Source organism: Phaenicophaeus curvirostris, chromosome 1 (genome assembly GCF_032191515.1).
Source record: "Phaenicophaeus curvirostris isolate KB17595 chromosome 1, BPBGC_Pcur_1.0, whole genome shotgun sequence".
Taxonomy (NCBI): domain Eukaryota; kingdom Metazoa; phylum Chordata; class Aves; order Cuculiformes; family Cuculidae; genus Phaenicophaeus; species Phaenicophaeus curvirostris.
The window spans coordinates 88,618,549-88,644,504 of NC_091392.1; the positions used below are offsets into that span (position 1 = coordinate 88,618,549).

The 25,956-nt window shown below is 47.3% G+C and overlaps 1 protein-coding gene across 3 annotated transcripts in view; it reads left to right on the plus strand.

Annotated features, from left to right (window-relative positions):
• LSAMP (limbic system associated membrane protein) overlaps positions 1 to 25,411 on the plus strand; it is a 1,019,327-nt gene extending 993,916 nt beyond the window's left edge. For 2 of the 3 annotated variants that reach the window (XM_069867324.1, XM_069867316.1), the window contains 2 exons: positions 3,685 to 3,720; positions 23,224 to 25,411. In XM_069867324.1, the coding sequence (XP_069723425.1) occupies positions 3,685 to 3,720; positions 23,224 to 23,321 (134 nt within the window). In that variant the 3' untranslated portion in view covers positions 23,322 to 25,411. The remainder of the gene's footprint in view (positions 1 to 3,684; positions 3,721 to 23,223) is intronic. The other variant, XM_069867333.1, reaches the window with a different exon arrangement.
• The last annotated feature ends 545 nt before the right edge of the window (positions 25,412 to 25,956 follow it).

The window sequence follows — 25,956 nt, forward strand, 5'->3', positions numbered from 1 at the left end:
TGTCATCCCTAGAATCAAAGATTTTATTTCTTTGTTAAACAGAGAACCACCTCACTGTAGAGCAGCATCCCACTAGGGAGTCAGCTACAACGATGTTTCCTCAGTGTCCCATTGCAGCACAAAAAAAAAAAAAAAATGGCATCCAGGAGTGAAGAAACAACCAGAGAGTTAATAATGAGGTACTGGCAGCTTTACTTGAGGTGGAGGGCAGAAGGGGAGCTAGCAAAATGATGTGAAAGAACAGTTTAGCAATACAAAAGAATGAGTGACTACCATTCTAGGAAATCTCAGCCAGCATTAGATGTCAATGCCATAGATAGAAGATGCATTAAAATACAAAAGCAGCTCTCTTGAGCTGTATGAATAGCTAGCTAGTGATCTTCCTTAAAGGATGTAGCAGCAGGATTGCCTGCTGTAGGTGGAGAGATTTATACTCCTCACTCCTGGAGACTGAGTTTACAACAGCATAAAACTGGCCATGCCAGAGCACTGTCTTAACCATGAAATTGTCTCCAACGGCAGTATGGAATATATTTGCAGAGAGAGTACTTGAGTACAGTCTGATGATACAACGGATCTAATAGCTTGATGCCATCTCTTCCTCCCTACTCCTTCTGCTCACCACCACCCCCACCCCCCTGCCCTGTTCTCTGCCACATGCTTTTGTCCTTTCCCTTAATCTGGTACTAGGTGGACAACCCACTGAAACAGTTCAACATGCTAAACCAGTGGAAAACTACTGCCCACTCCTCAAAATACCCCTAAACATTTTCTTTTGTTGTACTGAGCTGAATTAGTCCATGGAGGGGCTTAGCAAGCACCAGAGCCCATGCAGGAGGTGAAGCCATATTGCACATAGGTAGATATGAAGAACTGGGAGGCAGGATTATGTTTTGCAGCATTAGCAGGCAAATAGGTTGATTCAACTCTACAGAGCCTAGGAATAGGGTTTTTAACCCAAAAGCACAAAATACTGTAAGACCCAGGAAAGGTGAAGTAACACTAATCTCTGAAAATTATCTTACAGAGGTCAAGCCAGGGCTGCCATCACAGAGCAACAGAGGTGAAAAGTAGTGCCACAACTGAAGGGAAAGGATTTTTTCCTAAATGTACTAGGAAGGAGGGAACATGTTTTCTTTTCATTCCACTCAGACAACAAAGTGCTATGAAAAGTATTTTGAGTAGAAGCCACAATATGTACCTTAACCCATGCTACACAGAAGTGTAAATATATGTATATTTGCCAGATACATATCTGCTGCACAAGCACATAGATACACAGGTTTACACATATGTGGATGTGTGCACCTACACAGGCACCTGTGTGATGTACAAGCAAGCACACACACAACCTCACAGGCACAGAGAAGCAGGAACACCACCTGGTGCATTCTAGCAGAGAAAAGAAAGGAAAGCTCTTCTAATTTAGTTGACTTCCGCCTCCTGAAGACGTTGCCCATCCCAGACAACTAAACAGGTGACAACAGGGCGGTGCTGCACATCCTTATGCTGTCTTGCTGTCTAAATTGTCTCAATTATAGCAGGCTCCCACCTCAGCAGGTCTCCTGATGCATCCTCTGCATCTTGCATCCTCTGCACCCTTTAGGGAGTAAGGAAACATGGAGGTGAAGCAGCAGCTGGCAAGGGCTGTGCCAATTAGAAGCAGCAGCAGACAGGATCCCACCCCTGCCTCCTTGAAAGGCTTCAGGTAGAGTTATTATTCCAGTCCAGCAGTTTTGATTCCACATGTTCCTAAGAAGTGCTTGCACTTGCCTTTAAGTTGTCATTATTTGTTAGTGCCCTGGCTAAAGTGCTGGCTGCACACACACCCTTACACCCCTTCTCCTAACTCTCTGCCCACGCTTTGTTGTGTCTGAGTGTTTGCTTATGGTAGTAGCTACTAGGGTTTGGAGTGTAACTGTGACCCAAATCTCTCCTGGTGGCTCTCAGTGCAAACCCCATGTTTTCCTGGGAGCTGTCAATAACAGGGAAACTCAGGAGAGGAGGAAGGTGGTTAGGGGGACAGCCGGGAGGGTCGAGGCTGAGCCACTGCTGATAAGCCAGGGTGGAGCAATAAAAGCAGCACGCAGTGGGTGAGGGGAACAGAGGTAGAGTCCTTGAATAAAAAGCAGCATGGTAATGAGGCCGTAGTGCTTTGCTTTAACTGCTTATGCTGTGCAGTCTGCAGCCTGCTGTGCAGGAAGAAGGTGTAGGGGAGTTGAGTTATTTAACCAAACTAAATAACAAGGAAGTCATGTCAGCACAACAGCCTGCTTTCACAGAACAATAGTCCCCAGTTGCTACATAAACACAGAGATCCAGGATAGCTATGTATTTTCTATGCAAGAGACAATCTCCCCTGTGCCTGCTGTGGATTCAAACAGCCCCATTACTGCCATGAAGGCAGGAGATCTGCCAGTGTCACAGGGATAGACCTGACCTGCTACATCCTTGTGGGCTCCAGGAAGTCAAAAACTAGCCCCTTGCACCAAGGGTGCTGTAAAAAGAGCATTGGTATCCAAATAGCTGGGCCTTGGTTGATCAGAGATTAATAGCAGACTACTGATGTATCCTGCCAAACTCTGCAACTACCAGCACTGATCTTAGAACCATCCCCACAGGTAAGCCAGGAGAAAACTCATTGCTCCAGGCCTATCAGCTGTTGTGTAGTAGCATATTTCTACAGCTAAATGTCTTACCTATTGATCAGTCCCTGAGTAGGAACTTGTCTCAGTCAGTATGAGGCATCCAGCAAGCTGTGGAGGTAATGAAGGGAGACCCAATGATCAGAGTCAGGCCAGGGGGGCTTGTATTCTTGGTTCTGCTCCTGGCTCTGCCAACAGCTCAGCGTTTGACCTTGGGCAAATTACTTCCTTACTTTGTGCATCAACTGCACGATCTGTAAAATGGAAACAACACTCTTGTTAAAGTCTCAGATTCTGGTCTCTGACACCATTTTCCCTAAGCGTCTGTGCAACTCTTTTGAGATCCTTGTGTGTAAGAAGCAAAGTGTGAAGCCAGCAGTGATGTATAACAAAGTCCTGCTCTGACATGTAACAAGGATGCATTGTAAAAACCCTACAACCAAAACAGCAGGCTCTGTATACAACTAAGTGTTGAGGAGTCTGCAAAAACTGTACACACTGGAAGACAAATGCTCAAAAGATGCAGAATGCCCTTGGGGATTCAACAGGGTGACTACTCTCATGCTCAGATCCTCAGGGGACCTGTCACTGGCAAAAATTCCATTGTGGAAAGATTCTGAGGAAGCAGCAACTACCCATGGAGGACTTATACAACTCACCTCTCTTTCAAGGCTAGCTTCCAGCCAGAGGTGTAGCTAAGAGAAGCTGTAGTATGATGACGTGAGTGGTCTTGAAAGTCAGAGGGGAGATATGGCCCGTCAACTCCAATTACTTTTACTTCAGGTGCTTAATCCCTCTTGCTGTGTGGATATTATTTGTTTAGTTTTTCAAATGACTTCTCTCTGACTCCCAGTCCCAGGGGATGTTGATGTGTATTAGGTGTGTTGCTAGCAAAATACTCTGTGTATGAAACCTACTCTAGTTCATCTAATTTGGGGATGGACAACTCCATCAGGTTTGTATCTGCTGCTTGCTTGGTGTGAAAAGTGGCTTGTCCTTTTCTCCTGCATGTTGCTTATTGTTTTTTTTCCCCCCTTAGAACGAGTTTTACCCACACTCCCCAATCCTTTTCCAGGTCAGTATATGTTTTGTGTTGAAGTAGCTCTTTAGCTGGGTCATTCTCCATCATCCTGACAAATGCTCAGAGCTAGGAATGGGCAAACCAGCTCAGAAATACAGGGAAAAAAGGACTTTCCCTTCTCGTCTACTTGTCATTTGGTGTCTTCTGCTCACTTTCCTCATCCTTCCCTTTTCCCCCTCATTTTTCAAAAAAAACCCCAATCAACTAAACAGCCACAACCTTTAGCCAAGCTTTGAGCCATGAAACTGTGTCTTCACCCAGGTCTGAACAGTCTTCGGTGAGGTTCAGTTTGTCTGCAGACCTACTTCTAATATTTATTCCCATCCTAAGCTGTCTTTATCCACATGTTGTGATTTGGATCAAAGCATAAGCAGACCTAAAATTTTGCGGAGACAGTGGAAGGGACAAGTGGGAAGCTAAATTTTACATTGCTACAGGAAGGTGGTTTTTTCACTGTGGTTTGCAAACGCTATTCATGGTGAAACACTGTTTTCTCATTCCTCTGTCACCTTCCTTCCAAGTCTGGCAGTCATGTAGGGCTGCATTTGAGGCAGAGAACATGGAAAGAGGTGCACAGTAAAAGCATATAACATGGTGAGGTGTTATGGTCTGCTTTATTCCAAGGAAAGTAGGTATGAAGGCAAACCAGGGTCTGAGTACTTTTACTGTCTCTGGGCTGCCCAAGCATGTCTCAGGTCCAGGCAGCATGGCCCCCACATCCAGATAAGATATTTGAAAAAGCGCAGGGACTGGGCACTTCCAGGAAGTAGGCTACAGCATTTGGAAGTGGTGTTTGGAAGGCAGACAGTCCCTGTATTAATTTAAAAAATCTTGACCTAGGGCTCCTTAGTTTTCTCACCACACGATGAAGATGCGCTCAACTCATGGGATGTTCAGATGCCTAAATAGTTACTGTCTGCACAGAGCTTTGGGGTACAGTGTTATTAGAAACCTATCTTGTTTTGCAAAAGGGCACCTGCCCAAGTAAAGCACCTGCAGGTACTCCCATGAAAAGAACAATAAATGCTGGGTGTTACATCAGCTCTATTAAACTACTCTGCCGTTTTCAAAACAAGCTCTGCTTTTGGCAACTTACTCAGGCTCAGGATATAGTCACAATTGCCTATTTAAAAGGCAAATCCATAAATACAATTAAAGAAAAGTACCTACAAAAAAAAAAGAGGAGGGGGAGGGAGAAATCAAGCTACCATTAAAATTAAATCCCAGAGAGTGATTTGTAAATAACATTCAAGGAGCTGAGAAAAGGAGTAAAGTAGGCCATTGGGAACCTAGTGTAGAAAAATAAATCCAATTAAACACCATTATCGTATGTATTGCAAATGAAACTTGTGCTTGGATATGAAATTAAAGTTGCTGAGGCTGTTTGGGATGTAAGGTTTTGAGGAGTTTTCCAATTTTGGGTGTTCTTTTTTTTTAAGTAGAATTTTCAACGACAAATATTTTTGTCTGATAGAAAACCCAGGGCTCTTTCTTTTTATGATTATTTTTATTATATATTCTTAAATTCCACAGGCAGGCAGTGTTAATTTTTTTCATAGCCATCCCTGTTTACAGCTAGTTTTGAATTAGTAGTCCATTAAGCTAAATGATAAAGCAAAACCTGCAAGTAAGCAAGGCCAGGACTTCCATACACAATGCCCCCTCCCAATCAAGCTGCCAAGGCCATCCTGTACAACTTTAGTCAATCTTTTAAAACACTTCCCCCTCTGTCTTTGAAGTTGTTATTTTTTTCCTTTTACTGCTCCCAGTCTCCCAAGATCATCATGAAGGACACCCTGGTGTGACATCACTTGTGTGAGGAGTCTCCAGGAATTAGTGGAGCCAAATGTCTCCAGTGACCTAGAACATGCAAAGAGGATTTTGCAGTGGGGGGGAAGTAGAGTTTAAGTACCCTGCACCTCATTTGTTTTCTCAAATCCCCTACCAGCTTCTGCATTGTGGGTGTTCAGCACAGATATTGGCGCTTCCTCAGCATTTGCTTTTACTTTGCTGTTTGCCTTCAAAGAAATCTTAGGCATAAAAATTTCTTGTTAGACCTTTTTGTGCCAATGAATTGATGTTCTGAGATGTAGTCCTCAGCTCTCAAATAAGCCTCTCCTCAATGACCAGAATCATAGCCTCCTCCCTCATTCTTGCTCAATTTCCATTTTTCTTAAGATTCTGTAACACTTCCCTGCCCTGCAGGGTTTTGAGCTTTAATTTAAGAGGAAGGTGTTTTGAGATGAAGAGCAATGTAGTCATGCTAAGCATTGCTATCATTAGTTAGCTGCCGTGGAAACATCTTGCTTTCAGGCAGGCTGGAGTCTCAGAAGCAACCCATTAAACTAAACACATGGGACTTGAATTTGATGAGGCAGTTTCCTAAAAGGCTGGTGGAGCCCAGCTGATTCAGCTCTGAATGCAATTGTCCCTGATAAATTTTCTAGCCCTCCTGATTTTGCAGCTGGGCACTCAAAATGCCCTGAAATGTCTTGTGGGATGATGCCACATCATCACATCTTCCTGTCTGCATTGTAACATCCTGTTATAATGGTATGACACAAGACCTGGCTGTCACAAAGGAGGCCTTACTGCATCATCAGGTGGCTTTGTAAAAGAATTTTCTTCTGGGAAATGAGGATTTGCTCATTCCACACCTGCCAACAACAGGGCAAGTGAACCTCAAAGGGGTTTGTCACATTTACAGTGCTACCTCCATCTCCATCTTCCGTTGTCTTTTGCCTTTGGCCCTTTCAACACAGACTCCCTCCCATGCAATTAGCACCTAATGGCCACACCAGAATATTTTATCCATGCTGATGGGCTTCAGAATGCACAAGTCTTCTCAGGAGATTTGTGATGAGGGCTTACCACAGATTAACCAGGGGCTTTCTCAGCATGGTTAGTTTCAATGTCCAAGGGAGATGCCGTGTTTCCAAGAGAGCAGCACATCCAGAATTGCCCATGGTGCATCAAGTGTTCAAGTCTTTGGGGTCCAGCCATGACCATCAACAGGGTGACAAAAGATTTACAGCAATAGTGTGTTAGTAATTGGAGGAGGGGGAAGGATAGAAGAATTAACAGTCCTGTCTTTCTGCCAAAATGCATACTGATTGGAGAATGACCCTGTATGAATGTAAATCATAGCTAGTCTCCATTTAGCTGTAGCCCATGTAGCCTGTACTGTTACTAATGCCTTCATTAGGTGGGTGGGAGCTGGGGGAAGGGTTAAAAAAAGAGATGTTCATTTGGGTCTGATGACCAGAGTGGGAAACAGAGCATCTTTCTTTCTATTACCCTTTCAATCCTCTTCCCTTCCTATGGAGATTATCCCTATGGAGAAGAGTTCATCTGTTACACTGATCACCTCCACCCATCCCTGCTCCCCTTTCACTTTCTCTAGTACATGGCCCTGTCGGTCCTGCTGAGCTCTCATGTCAGCAGGATGTGCTTTAGCAAAAGGATGAACATCTGAATATTTTGAGGCTAAGGGAAGAACCGTGGAGGGATACATCTGAAAGTACCGACTCTGAACGGTTAACATGTTATGAGGGTTTGTCAACTAGGCAGTGCTGTGGGAACATTCCACAGAAACCATCCCCCACAGTGCAGTGGAGCCAGCTAAAGAATCCATCCATCTCTGGAGTTACCTTCACTGAGGCCAGTGGATGTTTCCTCAGCTGGGGTCCTCGGAAGGGTCAGTGAAAATCTAAGCCTTCACAACCTTTGAAACAAATTAGTTGGCAGAGCTGGAGAAACCATGGTATAAACTGGCCAAAATAGTCAATGTTGATTCTGACACAGACACTATGAGCAGACCAACACAATGGCCGTAGGGATCAAACATAGGAGCACATGTTTGGACCCATGTGCGAGTCTGGTATTTTCATAAATTCTCAGGCATCAGGGGCCACAGTTTAGCTCCCCGCTGCACAGTGATGGATGCATGACTACTTGGAGAATGCCTTGCTCTTCCCTGAAAACTGGTTGAGCGCTGGGCATCTGCAGCTGATAACACTCATGTCCTGGGGGGGAAGCACAACTTGCAGCTGTCCTTGCTCTCCGCTGGTGGTATCCAGCCAGATTTTCCAAAGAGCTCATTCACTATTTGGTGAGCGCAGAACCGGGTGGCACTGTAGGGTGGATGCTGAGGCAGGCCAAGCTTGTCTTGCTACCTGGGGTTGATATCCATCCCTGCCAAGTCTGCAGGCATTGAAGGCCAGGACCACATTGGGTGCCAAGCCTGCGGGGGTTTCAGGCCAAGGGAACAGGAAGGACAAGATGGGGTGAAGGCAGAAGGCCAGCATCATATTAATTGTTTCTTGCTATTTCATAGGTACCAGGCATGGGGTGACTTTGTATCTTATTTTGACCACGTGATTAAAAATGAATAAAATCAAAGTCAGAGGTGAGGATAATGTCTTCCAAAAAGGGTAGTAGGGATCTAGATGGAAACAACACCTTAGGGAAAAAGAAATGCCCGCAATTATTTCTACTACAGCTACTAACTTTGCTCGATGGATTTTTCTGGATAACAACAGTTTCTGTTTGCTGAGATTGCTTAAAAAAAACAACAAAACAGTTTGCTTCTTCCTCCAAAAAGCATAAAGAAAAGAAACAGCTTTCTTGAAGAAAAAAGAGAGACACAGGGGGGAAGAGAGTGAAATGGCTTTATTGCTTGATCTGTTTCTGTTTTTTTTGTTCATTAATTTTAATTTATATTGATTTATTCCAAAATGAGCCCTGGGTTGCATATATTTGCATAACCCTCTCCAGTAGCAATGCTATGGAGAATCCAACTAGTGAGGACAAGCAGCAGCAGAGGGTAGGAACTGAGACTGGAAGCTCGAGAAAGATATTCCTCTGAGCTGGGCTCTTGCGTTGGGGTAGGGAAGGCATTTCAAGGTCTGTTTAGTCACAGATGTGGCTTTGCATGAAGGCAGAACAGCCTTGCAAAACAGAGGTCGGGACACAGCAGTCAGGTGGGAGAGTGGAGGCTGAGTGAAACCAGTAGGGGAAAAAACACACAACTGCACTGCGGAGATTAGAAACAAACCCATGGAAGAGCAACTGCCATGGAAAATCAGTTGTCCAGTAGGGACACTAATAGTGTCAGTGGTGTACCATGGACAGATTACCCTGCAGAGCAGAGCTCAGGCAGGCTATAACCCTCCTGAGACAGATATCTTCAGCCCGGAGGATACTCATGGCCTGATACCATCTGTAAGTTAGATGAGTTTCTGAAGCCAGTAACTGAACCTTTCTCCTCAGAGAAGATGAAGGCAACTTATACTCACTGCACAGCAGGTGTACCTAAATCCTTGCTCTCTCCTTCTTGCTCTCCTTACTTCCTGTGTTGACCTGCCAGCCAGGCTGACTGGGTCCGAAGTGTGGAGGGCAGCAAGGAGAAGGAGAAGGAACAGCCACTGTGGTCTTGATTTAATCCTTATGCACACACAAATATTCCTCCCACTCCTGAGAGAAAATGACCAGAGGGTAATTCCCACCTGCATCCTCCTCCCCCTTCCATTTCCAATGTAATCCACTCAAAAATTTGCCTAACAAATTGGCCTCCCCTCTGGTTATTGTCCCAAGTGAACAGTCTCTCCATTCACTAACCCATGACGGTAAGTTGGTTTGGGAAGCAGCAGGTTTATCTTCCCAGCTCAGGCACTGCGCTGGGCCTGCTTGTGAACCGGTTGCCATTCAGTGTCTGCTCTGCTGTTGATAAAGCACACCACACATGGCTGGGCTTGCATGATTAATACAGCTGTCTAAGTGTTCTCTCTAAAAACAAAAACAACGAGGAGAAGGGAGGTGTGGGATTTGGGAGGGAGGGTGTGCACAGGGAAAAAGCCAACCATTCCAAAGAAATCAGGCTTGCAGAAAAAGCAGAGTGCTCCTGGCAGGCCTTCCCTCCCATGGGTGAGCAGGCCTGTCAGCAGACCTCCCCTGCGAAAGGGAGATGCCTGGTGGCAAGGTGAGCAAAGGAGAAATGCACTTGGCCCTTTCCCATCATTGCCTGCATGTCCCTCTGCAATATGGGGAATGAGTGCACGGAGAGGAGCAAGGGGTGAAGCCATGGAGAAAGGCGTGCTGTAAGCAGCATAGCTTCAGTGAGGTCTGGCCAGAGAGCCTCGACGGTAGGTGTTACAGATATGCGTGCTTACTGATGGATGAGTACAGTTCAGAGCCAGATCACCTTTGCACTGTATGCGCACACCCCATGCTCAGAGGCAAATCCCACAGTCACTGAGCAATTTTCAGGCACCTTAGAACATCTATCTAAAGGATGAACTGAAGTGGCTGCAGGCATCTTTTCCGTTGCCCCAACTTATCCAACTGAAGGCCAGCTCAGCTGCCTGTGTAAGCTGTTATTAACTTTCCCTTTGCAATTACTGGTCTGGGAATAGGCTGTGGGAAGCCACTATGGCTTTCTGGCCGAGCTTTTCCCATGCCTGAGCCAGACATTAAAGCCATGTTTGCTCTGTTTGTGCGTTAAGGTGACCAATAGTCTTATTCTGGAATTGCACATACATGCATGCACATGTACTTGGATGAGAACTACAGGTGACACGAAATAGTATTTATTTAGACACAAGCTTTGGAGACATACGCCAGTCTGTGGGCCCAGCTTGACTCCCATGAAATCACTAATTCACTGACACTCTGAGAGAAGTGCACAGGCTTGTTTATACTGTTCCCATGATGCAGGTCCCATATTTCTCACAGTTTCAGAAGCAACCCTTGACAAAGGCTAGCTAAAACCTTCTCCTAGCTTGTTACACTCCTGGGCAAGGAGGGATGAGGACAAGGGTTGGTCTCTGCTGTGCTCACTCCAAGGAGTCCCTAGAGTGAAGTGGTGACTATAAGACCTCAAGAACAGGTGGCGGGGTGCCATGCTGCACATACTAGAGGAGAAGGACAGGAAGGGCAGAGGCAGTTATACAGCTGGATTTCAGTACCAGAGCAACGTTGAGCATGCTGGTCACGCTTCACCCCAATATAGTTCTCTTTCTGCTCCAATCTCCTTTCCAGTCACCCATTGGTGTGTTCCCTCCCTCTTCATTTATGCTCACAGCCACTCAGATATTTCCTGTGCCAAATATCCAGCATAGCTCGTGGAAAACCATAGCAGGGATGAAGTGAGTAAACAGACAGACATAAAGCTGATGAAAATATTAATTTTTCAAGAGGTTCCAGAGCCTCTGATTAGCAAATCTGCTTCCTAGGTCTGTGTGTGCTCTGGATGAGGGGGGCTATGCTATTTGTTAGCCAATGGAATGGCATACTGTGTGCTGGCATCACCTTTGGTCTGCTGTGCTGTGCATATGCGCTTGAGATGTGAACAGGGAAGGGATTTCAATATCTTAGAAAAGTGAAAAGCAGTAAAAGCTCAAATCTTCCCTGTGATGGCCTCTGAAGATGTCTGTGCTCTGTATTTTTTGGATGTTTTGCTTGTAGGGTGAGAGTCTTCAATTAATGATTTGAACACAAAGCACTTTTGAGTAACTAATTTTGTAACAGTAGTTTACCAAATTTTTTTTTTTTTAAAAACAATTTTCTCCAGCTGCACAGGGAATAGAAAGGGTGGGAGAAATATTTTTCAGCTGCAAGAAAACGTTTTAACTCTCTGATATCTGCAGGACAGGTCTGGTGATGAAAGATCTTTGTAACCTTGAAACATAGGTGCTCTTCTAGCTACCACCAGCCTCATTGGTCAGGATAACAGTTCAGTTCTAGATTAGGAGTACTGTAAACCAGCTCCAGGATAAACGGTGTAAGCAGACAGCTCTTGAACACCACGACCTTCTCAGAAAGACACTGAGAAATACAATTTCTGGGATATTGTTTAGACCTCAGGGAAGGATGGGTGCACTGCATTACAGAATGAATCTTCACCAAGACATAAGGTATGATAGATGAGTACTTAGTATACCATGAATGAGCTCCAAAACATGAGGAAGAACTATTCAGTGCTAAAGAAGCATGAGCAAATTCTGAAATACATTAAACCATGTGCTAAGATTGATAGACACCAGAGACATTTCCTTAATCTTGTCAGAGAGTGGCTGGAGGGCATGCTTCCTAGTTTACACAGTGGTACTTGCACCTCTAGAAAAGCCAGCCTATTGCCACTGCAGTCACAGTCAAGTTTTAATTACAGGTAGAGAAAGTGGGGTACAAGTAGGTAATCAACAAAGTAGTCTCAACATTAAGAACAGGGAATGAAAAATAGTGTCATCTTCTCAATGGGGAGAGGGAAGACAGGAAAGTAGTAAGAAAAAAGCCCCAGATGAACCCTAGCAAGTAGAAGCTGCTAATCCCTAAAGCCTCAGAGTAGAGTGCAAAGCCCTGGAAGAAAGAAATTAATAACTTCCGAAGTATGACCTTGAAAATGGAATTAACAGTATTCCTCCCTTTTAAGCCTTCATGATAATAAAGATTTCATCTTCTGAAGCCCTGGCAAGAGTGTCAACAGACTAGAAAAATTAGTTCCTGCTGGGGAGCTGGCAAGTGTAAAACCTAAGACTCTTCCAGGCCACAGGGGACGAGATGACAGAGAGAGGCCTGTATAGTGCACTTACCCTTGCACCTTCTCCTTCATAGTTGTTTTTTTTTTTTCATTCCTCTCTCATTTTTTGGTCCTATTCTTTGCTCAAGAAGCAGGACTCCAGCCTTTCAGTGTACGTAGAGTCAGCCTGTCAACAGCATGGAGCCCAGAGCTACTCAGGGTGGAGAACACTTGAACAGCAGGCCAGCTCTACTTGGTTTACTATCACTTCTTCCTTCCCATCACAGACAAGTCCTCCTAGTGTGTTCTTTGCCTCCTCCTGGCCTTACTTCCATATAGAAACTCCTGGGAGCTGATTGTCCTCTTACACTAGATTTTATCTTATCTTTGGCAGATTTCCCAAAGCAAATAAGGAGCCTGTAGCTCTCTGATGCCCTTTGAAATTTTCCCTGTGGCCTCTCCTCCATCAGCACTGCAGATATGTCAAGCCCTTAAGTCTTATTTATGTTAAAACTGGCACCTACTTTCTTTTCCTATACCCAGTTTCATTTACTCAGATGATGGGACCCAGGACCCAGCAGAATATTATAGAATGACAAATATGAGTGTGAAATACTTATGGATGAGAAATACATTTGTTTTCTCCTTGCATCTCAGATGACCCTTTTTAAAGGTCAGTGTTAGGAATCTTGAAAGTCATAGGTTTGATTTCAGAGCTGTATCTCTATGCAACCAAGTGGACTTGTGGATTTGCTGACAAGTCTGGCCTCATTTGCCTGTTCAGCAAGGGTTACATGGTCACCTTCTATCCTCCTCTCTTGAGGACTCCTTCAGGGATTTTACAGGTGTTGCAAAAGGGAGCTGGAGAGAGTTAGGGGGAAAGAAGGAGTATCTTTGTGGAAGAAGTAGAATGGACTAGAAGCTTTACCACCACCCTCTGCAACCTCTGCTTCTTGCTACTGTAGTGGGTAGGTGCCTTTCTTTTTATGGGGATGAGCAACCAACAGGGTTCACAAAAGGCAGGTCTTGCCAAACTAACCTGATCGCCTTCTATGACAAAGTGACTCGGCTGCTGGAAGAGGGAAAGGCTGTGGATGTGGTCTTCCTGGACTTCAGCAAAGCCTTTGACACAGTTTCTCACAGCATTCTGCTTGAGAAACTGTCAGCCTCTGGCCTGGACAGGCGCACACTCTCCTGAGTGGAAAACTGGTTGGCTGGCCGGGCCCAGAGAGTGGTGGGAAATGGTTTGAAACCCAGCTGGAGGCCAGTGACAAGTGGGGTTCCCCAGGGCTCAGTGCTGGGTCCAGCCCTGTTCAATGTCTTTATCAATGACCTGGATGAAGGCATCGAGTGCACCCTTAGCAAGTTTGCGGACGACACTAAGCTGGGTGGAAGTGTCGATCTGCTGGAGGGTCGGGAGGCTCTGCAAAGGGATCTGAACAGGCTGGACCACTGGGCTGAGACCAATGGCATGAGGTTTAACAAGGCCAAATGCCGGGTCCTGCACTTGGGGCACAACAACCCTATGCAGTGCTACAGACTAGGAGAAGTCTGTCTAGAAAGCTGCCTGGAGGAGAGGGACCTGGGGGTGTTGGTTGACAGCGACTGAACATGAGCCAGCAGTGTGCCCAGGTGGCCAAGAAGGCCAATGGCATCTTGGCTTGTATCAGAAACGGCATGACCAGCAGGGCCAGGGAGGTTATCCTCCCTCTGTGCTCGGCACTGGTGAGACCACTCCTCGAATCTTGTGTTCAGTTCTGGGCCCCTCACCACAAGAAGGATGTTGAGGCTCTGGAGCGAGTCCAGAGAAGAGCAGCAAAGCTGGTGAGGGGGCTGGAGAACAAGTCTTATGAGGAGCGGCTGAGAGAGCTGGGGTTGTTTAGCCTGGAGAAGAGGAGGCTGAGGGGAGACCTCATTGCTCTCTATAACTACCTGAAAGGAGGTTGTAGAGAGGAGGGTGCTGGTCTCTTCTCCCAAGTGACAGGGGACAGGACAAGAGGGAATAGCCTCAAGCTCTGCCAGGGGAGATTTAGGCTGGACATTAGGAAAAAAATTTTCACAGAAAGGGTCACTGGGCACTGGAACAGGCTACCCAGGGAGGTGGTTGAGTCACCTTCCCTGGAGGTGTTTAAGGCACGGGTGGACGAGGTGCTAAGGGGCATGGTTTAGTGTTTGATAGGAATGGTTGGACTCGATGATCCAGTGGGTCTCTTCCAACCTGGTTATTCTATGATTCTGTGATTCTATAACAGGTCAGATATGCAGTTTTACCAAGGATGCTGCTGCGGAGAGATGTGGACTGATGGGATCAGATTCTGTGCCACATAAATGTGGTCATACTGAGCTGGCTCAGGCAGAAGTGGATTCGAGCATGCAGAGCTGCTCCTTTTTTGTTTTCTTTTCTCCCATCGCAGGGGGAGAGTGGAAGTGGATGATCTTTAAGGTCCCTTCCAACCCAAACCGTTCTATGCTTTTATTCCCAGCCGGGAGGCTCGCCCGGGGTTGAGGCGGGTCTGGTGAGCGCCTGAGATGTCGTTTTTCCTCGGCCTTCGGCTGCCACCTCGCGGGAGGAGGCGATTCGGCGGCATGGATGCAAACCCAAGGCTGCCGAGGGGGTTGGTGCCAGCCGAGGGTTTGGTTCAGGGCGTCCGAAGCCTGAGTGGTGCACACCGCAGGGCTCGCAGCACCCTTCCCATCCTGCTCGTGCTCTCTCTCTCACACCTGTTTGTCGGTATTTGAGCTTCCCCTGGCACCACATCCATGCCTAAATAGCTCTGTAGGAATCTGCATTTTGTAACCCGTAGGTCTGACCCGGGCTGGTACTGAGTCCTCCTTGCCTTTGCATTCCTGGTGCTAACTCCCTCTTCCCATAAACAGCCTCATTTCCCTGTACCTGCCTCTCTCCCACCATCCCTGCTTCCATATGCCTGATTTGGCTTTAATTCCTTCTCTTCATCTCCCCTTATCCCAGGACTTGTTCTCGTTATGTATCCAACCTGCATGCTCACATTAGCTCCTATTAACTCCCCATCCTTACCCTCACTGACATCTTCTCCTCTTGCTCTCTTCAGTGTCCTGCGCTGAGCATGCCCATATTGCCATTCCAATAGAAGGCCTTCCCTGGTATCCTTTCCTGTTCTGTAACCCTGCATCAGTACCGATGTAAGGCTCATCATATTGCCTCCATCCATATTACTCTCTTCTTATATCCCTCATCACAGGGACTTTTTCTTATGCCTTTGACTTGATACAATCTTCCTTTTATATTTTTCACCTTCTCATGCAACCCACAACCCCAAATGAGCACCATAGGCTTTGCAAGGCCAAAGCCACTCGTGACGCAGTGTAGGTACAGAATCACAGAATCACTAGGTTGGAAAAGACCCACTGGATCATCAAGTCCAACCATTCCTATCAATCACTAAACCATGTCCCTCAGCACCTCATCCACCCATCCTTTAAACACCTCCAGGGAAGGTGACTCGACCACTTCCCTGGGCAGCCTCTGCCAGTGCCCAGTGACCCTTTCCATGAAAAATTTTTTCGTGATGTCAAGCTTGAACCTCCCCTGGCGGAGCTTGGGGCCATTGCCCCTTGTCCTGTCCCCTGTCACCTGGGAGAAGAGGCCAGCTCCCTGCTCTCCACAACCTCCTTTCAGGTAGTTGTAGAGAGCAATAACGTCTCCCCTCAGCTTACTCTTCTCCAGGCTCCTGAGCAGCCTTCCAACTTAGGTCTCTGCTGTTGAGGCTGTGTGTTGCAGTGCCTGATGGCACTGTAAATTCAAGTGTTGAAGACAGGGAGAATAAGGGCCTTTTTATTCATTCCACAAAAGTCAGACCTCAAAAGTCTGCTCCCCTCTTGGTGATTTCTGCAGCTAGCCTTGTCTCTGGAGGTATAGCCTGTACCATCGAGGATGCACCACTGCAGTCTCAGTTGCTTAAGCTTTGCAAGGGATCATACACACCCTCTCACAACTAAACTTTGCTTCCTTCTGCTGCCTAGGTAGCATCCACTGAGGGCTCAATAACAGCTGTACCTCAGGTCTGGTGGGGAGACTTGCAGCTCTGCTATTCACGACTTGAGAATTCAGTGGTCTCTAGTCTCTTGACACTGGGTAGCTTCTTCCTTAACAGTTCCCTTGACAAAAAGCTCATCTCTCTCTTTCCTAGGAAGATCTGAACACACTCCAGCTAATTCTTCCCACACTGAGCAGTTTCCTTTAAGCTGTTCCTGCTGTTGTTGTCAGCAGATGAAATTGCAGAGCAAGGAGTGACTAAGACAGTTTTCATCTTGCCAGTACAGGTAGCAATTAGTGGCGACCAATGTGCCAGACTTCATATTAATGCCAAGATCCTAAAGTCATGAGAGAACAGACCTCCCAGCTTTAATGTGTGGCCATAAAATCACTGCTGGCAGCCTCTCTGCTCCCTAAAAGTAGAGGGAGGCTATGGATATGGAAGTCTTCAGGCAGTTTGGAAATAACTGGACAAGAAAAAATGAATCTGTCAAGGAGTACAGGTTCTGCTGGCTCCAGAGGACTCCCAAGCACCTGAGAGGCCTATATGATGCCATGCTGGCTGTGTGCTCGTGGCTGGCCCCCATTCCAGCACCTGCAGGGGACAGGACTGAAGGTTAGATGAGACCCTTGGACTGACTCAGTAGAGCTGGTCTTGTCTTGTGGTATGCTCCTCTTGGAGGGAGGCTGGTTTTGAGTAGGAGGGCAGATCTTGTCTTTGCATTCATGCTGTGGTTTGCTGTGAACATACACAGCCCCCTGCTTTAATCCTCAAAACTATCTCACACAAGCCCCACCACCCTTCTGGCCATGTCTTTTCCTACAGTCTTCATGGGAGTATGAGCAGTGTATGAGCCATGACACACACACACACACAAATACACCAAGACATCACAGATATGCCATGCGAGCTAGTGAACATTCCTATATCCTCTTTAGTGAAACCTGGGCTAGCCTAGCTTCCAGCCCTTTAGGGAGGAGCAAGTGTAGAAAGTCCAGCTGTGCTATGTCAGTTGTGTGGGGTGCCTAGAACTTGTGAAGGCCAAAGCACTGACTTGCTGAGGTTGTCCCAGGAAATCCATTCAAGATGTGTTAGGTCTGTGGGGACCTCCTCCCCAAGGCTGTTGAAGACAATTAGTTTTGTGTAGCTATTTAACTTGTTCCAAAAGACCAAATCTCTGCACTGTTGCAAGGCTCTAAGCCAAAGCATTGCAGCAGAAAAATGTTCTGAGGGACAGTCACTGGCTTTCTTTTTTTTAACGATAAATTAAACAGTTTTTTCTTCCTCAAGCTTTGCTCTCAGGCACAGAAGAAGTATTTTGGCTCCTGCTCTTCCACTTAAAAAAAAAAATCAAATCAGCCCAAGGCAAACACGCAGCATGGGATTGTTCCACCTGCCCTGATGCTTGTAAAGTGCTGTGCAAACAGGGCTTTATAATGGGAAAGGTCAAGCAACCTTAGCAGCAGTGGGTGCCACTGGTTCTGTGTGTGAGGCTGGTAAAGCTCTTCCAGGACTGCCTAAGCAGCGCAATGCACATGAGAGCATGAGGTAACTCACTTCATGCTGGGTGGAAGGGCTTGCCTGCAGAAGGGTGAGGGACCAGGTGAAATAGCTGAAGTCCCATGCTGAAGGGCTTCACTGCCCTTTCCACATCCCCACTCAGAAGTATGAAGATGTTCTGCCAGAAGTGTCAGGAAAAGATCCCTGAAGCATCTCTACATAAGGCTGCTGCACAGAGCTGTAACATGCACGTGGGCAGGAGCAGCGAGGTCACAGTGGCACATCTCTGTCTTTCCTGTGGTTGCATTTAAGGACATGGCTTGGTTTACCCTGACTCGGAGAGAGGGGTAGGTCATGTTCCCCTTCAGCCCTAAAAGAGCTACAGTTCTGTAAATCTTGGCCAAGACTACCTCGTGCCGTGACACCAATGGAAATAACCCATGCTGAAAGTATGGCAAAGATAAACCTTTGGAAATACAGGACGCAGAGTCCTCTGAGGCTGTTGCAGCAGTTAGGCACCATGGCAGGGGCCCAGCTGCATCTCTACTGGTTATCTAAATGTCTCACTATTTGGAGTGAGGAAGAAAGGTGTAGTTGGTTTGCCCTTGCCAATTTTCAGACTGTTCCTTCTTGATTTGATTAATGTGATCCAACTCGGTCAGCCATTTGGGGTCAGAGGTCCCTTAAGGGTTTATTTAGAATCATAGAATCATAGAATAACCAGGTTGGAAGAGACCCCCCGGATCATCGAGTCCAACCATCCCCATCAAACACTAAACCATGCCCCTTAGCACCTCGTCCACCCGTGCCTTAAACACCTCCAGGGATGATGACTCAACCACCTCCCTGGGCAGCCTGTTCCAGTGACCAATGACCCTTTCTGTGAAGAATTTTTTCCTAATGTTCAGCCTAAACCTCCCCTGGCGGAGCTTGAGGCCATTCCCTCTTGTCCTGTCCCCTGTCACTTTGTGAGGTGCTGCCATATATTCATATTAACTCATCATCATCGAAAACCCAATTTCCTTTCCTGACTGTGGTGGAAGAAAACCCCCATCAAGCGTGGTCATGAACTCCGCAGCGTTGCCAAATTGCAGAGGAATCATTAGCCCGGGAGATTAGCTTGGGAAGCAAGCTCCCGGAGCACAGGCTCAAGGTGACAAAAGTGAAGACCGCCGAGAGAAGCAGGGCAGTGCGGGAGGCGGGTCTCCCGGGGGTTTGCTGGGGCTCTCCCCGGCTCTCCTAGGGATGCTCGCTTGCTGCGGGATGCGGGATGCGGGCGGCTCCGAGCGGCTGCGGGGCGGGGAGAGGCCGCCAGGGGGCGCTGGAGACCGCGGCACCGCCCGCTGCTGCAGCGGCCGAGGGGCATGCGGGAGGCAGGGGCGAGGCTGCAGCTGCAGGGGCTGCAGGGGGACGGGGGGGGGATGCCGGGGCATGGGGGGGCTGGAATGGGCTGTGGGCATGGGGAGCCGGCTGTGTTTGCACGTGTGGGAGCAGGAGGAGCAGGGTATGTTTGCATGTGTGATCAAGAGGGATGGGTGTGTTTGCATGTGTGAGAGCAGGGAAAGCAGAGAGTGTTTACACATGCGTGAGCAGGGGGTCGGGGTGTCTTTGCATGTGTGTGAGCAGGGGGAGTGGAATATGTTTGCATGTGTATGAGCAGGGGAGGGTCCGGATGTGTTTGCATGTGTGTGAGCAGGTGGAGCAGAGTATGTTTGCATATGTGTGAGCAGGGGGGACGGGTGTGTTTGCACGTGTGTGAGCAGGGGGAGTGGAATATGTTTGCATGTATGTGAGCAAGAGGAGTAGAGTATGTTTGCATGTGTATGAGTAGGGAGGGTCCGGGTGTGTTTGCACGGGTGTGAGCAGGGGGTCTGGGTGTGTTTGCATATGTGTGAGCAGGGGGGACGGGTGTGTTTGCATGTGTGTGAACAGGGGGAGTAGAATATGTTTGCATGTGTATAAGCAGGGGATCTGGGTGTATCTGCACGCATGTGAACAGGGCAGATGGGTGTGTTTGCATGTGTGAGAGCAGGGAAAGCAGAGTATGTTTGCATGTGTATGAGCAGGAGGGATGGGTGTGTTCGCACGTGTGTGGACAGGGGGAGCAGAGTATGTTTACATATGTGTGAGCAGAGGAAACAGTATGTTTGCATGTGTGTGAGCAGGGGGTCTGGGTGTGTTCGCATGTGTCTGTGCATGTGTAGGGGACTGGACGTGCATGCCCACGTGTGTACGTATATGTGCATGCATGCACCTGTATGGTAGGTTGGATGGGCTTGCAGGTACAGGTGGGTGGAGTGGAGAGTGTACAGGTGTGTGCGTGTTCGACATGGCAAACGCTGCTGCAGGGGGCTGGCGTGCTCTTCCCAGGGTAGACATTCACCTGCAGGCATGTGGATGCCTCAGCTTCCACCTGAGAGGCACATGGGGACCACAGCAGCATGTACATACAGAGGTAGACACACAAGTCATCAAGCAAACATTGGGCAGCCCAGCCTGGGAGGCTTCAGCATGGCAATACCCCAGTGTGGCTAGGAAAGAAGAATGAAAGCAATAGAGTGAATGAAAACAGGTACTATGTCCTGCTCAAAATCTCACTCAAAGATTAATATTTTGTTTTCTGCTAACATTTTCACTCTTCCTTTTAAGTTTGAGCAATTAGTGTGTCCCCCAGCCCAAATTCTCAGAGTTTTCAAGATTTTATCTTGTGATTGAACTGTAACCTTCCAACATTTTTGCAGTCTGTGTGACAATAAATGCAGCATAAATTACATACTTCAGCTGGCTCTGTTGTAAGAGACAGAGATTACATGCAGTTTCCAGGGTTATGTGCAGGGGCTGCAAGAACTTTGAATCATGCTGGGTCCCTGGCCTCCCAGTCAGATTAACATGCTGTCCAAAACCCGCACAGGTACACACAGTCCGCTGGTGTGAACAACCACTGGTATTAGCCTGTGGTTGTGTGCAGAAGATGATCAGGATGGCATGTGGAAAGGCTTCTGTGGCCAGCCCCACCACATCACATGCAGAGGGCTTACATGCAGATGTATAGCTTACACCATTTTTCAGCTATGGAGGTGGTAATCTTGGCTTGTCAGTTATTTTCAAGTTTATGCACACAAGCTGAAGCAGAGAAGAAGCTGGTGTAACCCTCTTCCAAGCCTATCATCACACCATGCCTTATGTGTCCTCTCTTATACCTAGGTATTGCAGAAGCTCATCTCTTTAACATACCATAGCATACAACACAGTGCCGTACCGTACCGTACCGTACCATACCATACCATACCATACCATACTTCTGTCCTCAACCCCCACCAAACACACAAACCCTAAGCCATGCACTTAGACATATTAAGACAGCAGTATCCTGCCGAGGCCAAACATACCCCTGCCTTTGCTGTGCTAGGGGTGCATTGCATGCCTCTGTAAGTATGTATGCCTTTGCTCTGACTGCATGTGCACCTCAGAGAAGTGGCAAGGAGGGGTATTTGCCACACGTGTATGTAGTACATACATGTCCGTGTACGTGTTAGACAAATAGCACTTCAGACAGTTAAAATGTGATGGCTGAGAATTTTTTTTGTGGGGCAACCCACCCTGCTCAGTGTGTTCTTGCTTATTTGCTGGGCCAGAGGATTTGTGTTTTCGGACTTTTTCACTGCCAGTGTGGGATACAAATGATTCCAAACAGCCTCCTTTCAATTATTTGATGATAAAAGATGCTTTCTCTGAAGCGTAGGTTAAGTAGGTGTAGCTGAACTTAAACTTGTTCCTGAGCTGAGAGGGTGAAATAAGTTCTTATCATCCAAACAAGGAGTGAAAGACCAGTGCTGTAGGATTTGTGTGACATGCCACAAAAGACAAACTGAAAAAAGAATCCATAGATGGAATGTAAATTTTCCACACAATTCAGCACATACTTACTTAATAATGAAAGAATAGAATTGGGGCACAAATAGCTGATCTAGTATGTGATGGGCTACATTAGGAAGAAATACCACAAATGACAGTACTACAGAATTTAAGGGTCTCTGGGGTACATCGTTCTTGGATTTGCTGCCTTTTAGTCACCAGGTAGAGTTTAATAGTGACTCTGCTCCTCAGCAAGCCTGCAGGTTGTACAAGAGTAGTGGCACTTCAGTCCCATGGGGGTCTCCTGAAAAGGGCTCTTTTTTTTTTTTTTTTTGGCTCACACTCTGCTGTTAGAAAAAGCTCTCCTTGGTTGTTAGCATGTCTTCTTTCTTCCACAGCAGGATCAATCCCAACATAGAGATTGATCTCCATCTCCACACTTCAGCATCTTCCTTCACTCTTTCTGTGTAAAACACTGCATACGCATACACATATGTGTGTATTTGTGTATGTATGTGTACGTGTACATATATATCTGTACCAAGAATGCTGAGTACATGTTCATAAAATCATAGCTGCACACATCTCCCTGCATCATTAAAAAGAAAAGGCTGCCAAAGCTTGATATTACAAGGTGAATTTTTAACAGCATCTCTACCTTTAAAACCACCCAGAAAAGGGAACCCATAAATGAGAGGATGAATGAGAAGATGTCAGGAGTGTTAGCACTTAACATTCCCAGAGTGAGGCTGCATTATTTGTTGCTGCGGCAGAGCATTCCTCCCAGCTCCCTATGGCAGACCCCTGTGCGTGCACATACCCATGCATACACCTTTGTTTCTACCCTTATGAAAAAAAATCAACCTTCCTGGCACACCCTGCACCCTCACCCTGTAGGTGTTGTGCATCAGGACTATAAACACAACAGGGAAGCCTTCCTCCACCCTGATTAAGAAATAAATAATTGCGGCGTAGCCTTTGGGAAAGGAGGCATCCGCTGGTTGGGCCCATGTTTTATTGATCAGACCGCTGTGATGAATCAGCCCCTGCGGAGCTGCTGTCTGGCTGCAGGAAGGCATTGACCACCACGCAGAATTACAACAAGCCCTGGCATCCCAAGGCCACTGCCAGGAACGCAGCAGAGCAGGGAGGTGCAGGCCTGGTGGCCAGGGGTGCTGCATATGAAGGTGTGAGCCATGTCCCGCACCAGGTGCCCAGCGGCTGCTGGCTGGAGGCACAGCGAGGGATGGGATTGGGTGAGGTGGCAGTCAGGGTTGAGCTTTCCCAGTTGCTCCAGGCTCTGTTTCTCCAGCCTGGGTGTTACTTAGGGAGAGCCACATGCCGTTGGAGCATTGGGCAAGAGGGGAGGATGCTGAGGAGCTCATGGGCGTGCCAGCTGGGGAGAGGGTGTGCGGGAGGTTCTGGTCGGGCTGGATGGAGGCTCACCCAAGCAGAAAGGCAGCTATGCCCTGCAGCCCCGGCCTGCTGCCCCAGGAGCAGCCTAGGAGCAGCCTTGCCTCAGCAGCAATTCGTTATGTTCCTGTGCAAGCCCTTTCTTATCCAGCTGTGTGTAATCTTGTCTTCTTTTCTCTCCCTTCTCGCACTCTGCAGGACCCGGCACAGGGAGAGTAGACAACGGCTCCATGAGTTTGGCCGTCCCACTGTGGCTGCTGGCAGCATCTCTGCTCTGCCTACTCAGCAAATGTTAATACAAATCAGAATTAAAAGTAATAATAATAATAATAATTAAAAAAACCAACACGACAACAACAACACACAAAACAAAACGCGTTATACAGGAGACAGAGCGAAGAGAGGGGAGAGAGAAAAAAGGGTAGAGGGGGAAAGAGAGAGAGAGAGGACTGTTTCTTTCACAACTTTTGTGTGTTCAGGAGCAAAGAGGGGGGAGAAGAAAAATTACATCAAAGAAGACTCAGCAACATCTAATCTGAAAACTGACAAGCCGGCTGTCAAGTCACCAACTGTCTAGGAGGCAACACAGAGTGAGGGAGAGAATGGGGCACCAGCAAGGATCGTGTCGCCGGAGGATGCTGCAGTGTAAACAGTACAACAAAACCCACAAAGCCAATTGAACAGAAGATCTCTTTTCTTTTCTCTCCTCCTTCCTCTTTTCCATACTCCCTCACCTTCTTTCCTCCTCTTTCTTTCTTTTGTGGAAAGAGGTCTTTGCTTCAGTGTCTATAGCCACTTAACTTTTTGGATGCCCTGGGTAATTTTTGTGAGCTGATGCTCAGCCAGTTCATACTTTAGAAAACAAAACAAAACAAAAAAAAAAGCAAAGGAAGAAAAGGAAAAAAAAAAAAGCCACAAACCAGAGCAAGTCACTTGAAGCTCTCTGCATACTGGTGTCCTTGGAAGAACCCCTTCCTCTCTTCACCCTGCACTCCTCTGCACCCAGCCCTTGCTAAACACCTTTCCTGTCCCCTCCTTCATGCGACATTGTGCTTGCTGCCCTGAACTAAAGCTGTGTCAGCTATTGAAAACATTATTTTCTTTTCCTTTTTTCTCAATCCTCTTCCTCTCCCTCCTCAATTTGACCAAGTGTCTTTCCCTTTCTCCCATCTATGCCTGTGTGCGTGCGTGCATGCATGTACGTGTGGCTCTTGCTCCGTCTTCTCTCTCTTTCTCTTGCTCTCTCTAAGCATGCAAAAGGAACAGTCCATGTGTACATATGCTCATCCTGCTGTAGATAATGTCCTGCCTTGTAAGTGTGAGACAAGATGCTGAGAGATCACTCAGGCAGAGAAGAGAGGTGAGGAGAGAGGGGCAGCTGCAACACAGGTTCCCATGGTGTCCCATCTCCAGTGTCCTCACTGGCTTTTTTGACTCCTGGCCACCTTGCTTGCAAGTCAGTCTGCACCCTTGTTTAGCTCCCCCCCCCCCCCCCACTTTTTTTTCTTTTGTTTTTTTCTCACCCACCTGCAACGTGTCTGGCTTTCTGCCTCCAAGTGCAAGCGTAGCAGCCCTTGCTATGCATGAGTGCTTGCACATGCACATGGGAGTGTGCATTTGTCCAAATAAGCAGAAGAAACCAGGACTGTTCTTCAGCACTACAGAATGCAGAAGGCAGCCACCCACTCCTCCTGGGGAAGGGGAAGCTGGGTCGGTGAGATGTGAGTGATGAGAACTTGGACATCACAGAGCAGCCATTCCTGTTGGTGTAGTGTATGCATAGGAACAATGCCTCAACATGAAAACAATAAGCTGGTCATCCCTAACCATTTTGGTAGTCATGCAAAAATACAACCAATACTCCTTTTTGTTGTTGTTCTTACTGTCCTTCCTGTTCTAAAAGGAAACTTATGCTATGTAAGGATGAGAGAGTATGTGTGTGTGTGTACGCACGTGTGTGTATTGTACACCACTGCTACTACAAAGCTCACTTTGTGAATTCCACCTTTGAAAGAAATTGGGTCAGAAAGTGTCCAGGAGCTGTGAATGTGAGAGGAAAAATGTGAAGTCCAAAATCCTGGGCTCATAAAGAGGGAGCTTAAAGTGCTGTAGCAAAGAAGCAGGCAGCACAATTGCCCTTGCTGTTTTATCATCTGAAGGGTCTTGCTGGAGAAGGCTATTGCTTGCCAGCCGTCACCCTTGCTATGACAGAAGTGGACACAGAGGTGCCTAGAGGAGGAACTGGTGCTCCAGTGGATGCTGAGCAAGGAGAAGTAGAGAACAGGCAATGAGAAACAGCACAGCATTGAGAAAATGCTGGATGGTGACTGGAAATTGCCACACCAGCAACAGGTCTGCTGCAGGATCCAGAATGAGCAGTGAGAGAGAGAGGAAGACGAAAGTCATGTGCTGTAGTGGCTGCGATGCATGTGTGTGAGCAGGGGCAATGGGGAGAAGAAGACTGTGTTTCCTGGCCTATCCCAAGCCCTTGCATTCACAGTAGCAAAGATGCTGTAACACAGGGTTTATCAGGTAGCCACTTAGTTTGGGGGTGTTTACAGGGGTTGCAGGGAGGAACTTGAATTAGCCTGTGTTCATCGAGTGACCATCCCACAACAGTTGCATTTTATACGTGCTTGGTTATCACTGAGTTTACAAACACCAGCAAACTCGCCTTTCTGTCTTTGCCCTGTGGATTAGTGCAGTAGCAGCATGCTTGGTAGCCACGCTCGCATGATCTTGAAGGCAAAGGGGAAACAGCTTGGGCTTGCAGCCCTGTGGCATGCAGGAGGGGATGCCCACCAGGTAGTCCCTTACCAGGAAGGCAAGTGGAAATTGCTGCCTGTGAGCCCATCGCTACCTGTGCACGGCTGGGGCACACTCCACCACGGCCTCTCCTTGCCGCTCAGTGTGGTGCTTTCACCTTGCACT